Genomic DNA, 3,965 nt, shown 5'->3' on the forward strand with positions numbered 1-3,965 from the left:
AGCTGGCAGGAGTCAACGCCACTGAAATCTATGCACATGATGCCCAGATACCACAATGATAGGCATGGAATAAAAACATAGATAGATTAGATTAGATTAGATTAGATTAGATACTGTAGGCACATAGGCAGAGAGACAGCCAGATAGATGCAGAGCTAGATACTGCCTGTCATTCATAGATTTGTTCTGTAACATTAACATTATTGGAAGGTGATCTTGCATTCAATTTCTGATGCATGTGAAGTGATGAGTGAGTCCCTGGCCTGGGCCTTATTAACACCCACTGTTTTCTTTGTTGCAGACATCAGAGATGACCAAGACATATGCCAAACCCAAAGAGATGTCAGAGCTTGTCAGGTCCCAGTCATGGATGGATGAAGCCCTGAGCTCCCAAGATGAAACGAAGGAAGAAGCCAGCAGACAAGCCCCCTATGGAATGATGGCTGGCTTGAACGAAGAACATGACAGTGTTGAGGAGGAAGAGGAGGAGGAGGAGGATGGAGAAAAGCCTAAGAGAAGAGGACCAAAGAAGAAGAAAATGACCAAGGCACGTCTGGAGCGGTTCAGAGCCCGGCGGGTCAAGGCCAATGCCAGGGAGCGCACTCGGATGCATGGTCTGAATGATGCTCTGGATAATCTGAGGAGGGTGATGCCTTGTTACTCCAAGACTCAGAAGCTGTCCAAGATTGAGACTCTGAGGCTTGCAAGGAATTACATATGGGCTCTGTCTGAGGTGCTGGAGACTGGGCAGACCCCAGAAGGGAAGGGCTTTGTGGAGATGCTTTGCAAAGGTCTGTCACAGCCTACCAGTAACCTAGTTGCTGGCTGTCTGCAGCTGGGGCCTCAGTCCCTCTTCCTTGAGAAGCATGAAGAGAAGTCCCCAGTGTGTGACTCTGCCATACCTAGCCATACCTTCAACTACCAATCCCCGGGACTGCCGAGCCCCCCCTATGGGAACATGGAAACTCACCTCTTACATCTAAAGCCTCCCACCTTCAAAAGTTTGGTGGATCCTTCCTTTGGGAGCCACCACCCAGACTGCACCACTCCACCGTATGAAGGGCCCCTGACGCCTCCCCTGAGCATCAGTGGGAACTTCTCCTTGAAGCAGGATGGGTCTCCAGACCTGGACAAGTCCTACACGTTCATGGCCCACTACCCTTCGGTGAACCTGGCCGGAGCTCATGGACACACGTCTCATTTCCAAAGCACAGTGCCCCGCTACGAGCTCCCCATAGACATGAACTACGAGTCCTACCCGCACCATGTGGTTGGGCCCCAGCTCAACGCCATATTTAATGAATAATGAGAAAGATGACAGTTCGACATGAACATATGAGAATCAAGAGAAATGCAGCCAGGCGGCGTAGATGTTTCTGGAGTGAACACGACTGGGACAGGGATATCACTGCTCCAAAGCTGTATGAAAGATCTCTGGACTGGTCTCATTGAGATACTTCTATGAAAATCTCTGCTAGCCCTTTTCACACTGTCTTGACAATTGTTTAGTTGTGCTATTTTGCTGGTTTTCACGTTTGCCCCCAGAAACTCCGTGACTGTCTCCTTCTTTGTTTATTGACAGCCAAGCACACACAGGGATGATCACTTTGGCTCTTAAATGGAACATCCAATGCCCCCTTCTGCAGACACCCTGAGAGATACAGTGGTGGGGGTAGGAGCCTGCAGAGTATTTCAAGATATCTGCACCATTCAGGGCTCTGCACTGGTTCCAGATGCATCCAGTATCGGAACGGAACAGCCATTCGTCACCAGGCTTCTGCCGCAAGCAACAGAATCCAACACACTGATCCATCCGGGGGAAACCTGGTTGCTGAATTCTGGAATTTGGAACTGATAAAAGCAACAGCCATTAACAGAAGAAATTGAGTCAATTGAGTCATAACCGCCTCCCAAAGAAGCTTGAATCAAGAAAGAGAGACAAACACAAGACAGCTAGACTGGAACCTGAAAACGATACTGCAGAAATCTCCATCCCTGCCAGGGGGCGAAGAAGGATCAGTGCAGTAGCCACTGGACAAACCTTCTCTTTGTCTGTTGCCAATCAAATAGGTCTCCCTTTAGCTCCTTCTTTGGGGTGTCTTGGCACCAGAACCTTGCCTTTGCACCCAGACTTCATCCTGAGGAATCCCACCAAACAGAATTTAGATGCAAGATACTCCCAGAGTGTGGATGCATCTCAGCCACATGATTAATAACCACTGTTCTGAGGGCAGCATGCAGGGTTTTTTCATTCTGAATGATCAGCATAACATGGACTATGCTCCTGGGAAAGGCAGCTCAGCTTTTCCCTAGTGGTCTCTCAAGTCCAGCCGTGGCTTTATTGGCTGGGGAAGGTGGCGATTATCTGAACCAGATACAGACAGCACTAAAATAAATGCGCAAAAAGACATGTTGTGGTGAGTTCTCCCAGCCAGCTCTTCAATGCGTTTGATATCCTCCCAGCTCCCAAACATCCCCTGTCCTCCAAGCAGGAACAAAATTATTATTCCCTCCTGAAGTGTCTAACTTCATGGAGACAAGAAGCTTGAAACCCTAGACACTTTGCCTTCACTGTCCCCTTCTCAATCAGGCACTAGAAGATCAGCCCAGGTTCAAAGCTTCAAGGAAATCGCCTCCTACATCTACGCCTGTCCTGAGGCTGCCGATCTCCCTCCAGTGAAATCCTGTCCTTCAGCACTTTTTGTGCTGCTCAAAACCAGCATGAGATTATCAGAGTATGAAACCCTTTTTCAGGTCATGTCAGAGACCATGTGCAGAAGCATGTGGTACAGTTACATGTAACCTGCGGAGAAACCGAAGACTCCAAACCGTAAGACTCTTCACTTGCAGAAGCACAAATATCTGTCACGTAAAACTTGGACGTAATAATTAAAAAAGTGTTTAGAACTAAACCACAGACATGTACACGGCCAGGGCAAATGTGTCATTATGGTTTGTATTATATTTATCATACCCTATGTTTCGAAAACAGATCCTGCCAAAATAAGTGTGTCTTAAGTTCCTCTCTTATTTATTATTTAACTGGGTCTAATTTATTTTTTTTCCATTTTACCGAAAATGTGGAACGTGCTAAATAACCTGCTTGTTTCCCAATCAACTTCAAAGTGTCTAGCTGGAGTTTAGCTTTGTGGGGAAATGCATGTTGGTTTTTGCCGTGCTGTTGCTCCATGATTATTTATTAGAACATTATTTATTTAATTTATTCTCCTTCTGCTGCTTCTGTGCCCATCTTCTGGTTATTAAACCAAGTATTTAACCAAGGAATTGCATATTTAATGTTGCCCTTTTTCATTTTTTCGAAGCTCTTTGTAGGACCTGGCCTATCAGTTCCTGACTCCGTCCCTAAACACTTTTATACGAGCAATAACTTTTAAAGAAAAGCCAGGCCACTATTTTTGGAATCCCACGCTATGACTGTTGGCCCAGAGAACCCTTTATTGGGGAATCCTCACTATTTTGCAGAGGACATTTGTATAGAGTTTGGAATTTTGTAATGTCTCGAACTCCAAAGGAACCTGTTTGTACAGCCCCTAGCATTATTATATTGGTTCATTTGTTTTGTACTAAGAGCAAACGTTCTATCCTTTTGTAAAGAAAGCAAAATCGGCTTGTTGGCGCAAATAAAGCTGTGGCTCTTGTTTTACATGGTCTTGCTCAGGCCTGTGGATTGTTTTCCTGTTTTCTCTTTTTCTGCTTTTGCTGAATCCAAGGCAAATGAGCAGTTGGCTGGCCTCCCACCACGCATGTTGCAGACTCTCACTCCAGCTGTAACGGTATTGGTGTCAGGGCCTGGGCCACCTCCAATGAAAGCAAGGAGAGCGATTCCCATTGACATCACTAGGAGCTGGATTGGGCCCTACATGTCTCAGAACAGGGTGTAATGTGTGTGGGGATGGGGTGTGTCACAAAGTCCCTGTGCGATGCTCTGGAACTGCTCCCTATGA

The 3,965-nt window shown here is 46.5% G+C and overlaps 1 protein-coding gene across 1 annotated transcript; it reads left to right on the forward strand.

Moving 5' to 3' along the window:
• Positions 1-310: 310 nt before the first annotated feature.
• NEUROD4 (neuronal differentiation 4) lies at positions 311-1,306 on the forward strand. The gene has a single exon (XM_077838741.1). The coding sequence runs from the start codon at positions 311-313 to the stop codon at positions 1,304-1,306; it is 996 nt and encodes a 331-aa protein (XP_077694867.1).
• The last annotated feature ends 2,659 nt before the right edge of the window (positions 1,307-3,965 follow it).

This window comes from Eretmochelys imbricata, chromosome 20 (genome assembly GCF_965152235.1).
Source record: "Eretmochelys imbricata isolate rEreImb1 chromosome 20, rEreImb1.hap1, whole genome shotgun sequence".
NCBI lineage: Eukaryota > Metazoa > Chordata > Testudines > Cheloniidae > Eretmochelys > Eretmochelys imbricata.

Bases quoted from the DNA above. Each gene is read 5' to 3' on its own strand.
- NEUROD4 (XM_077838741.1), top strand. From the start codon at position 311: ATGACCAAGACATATGCCAAACCCAAAGAGATGTCAGAGCTTGTCAGG.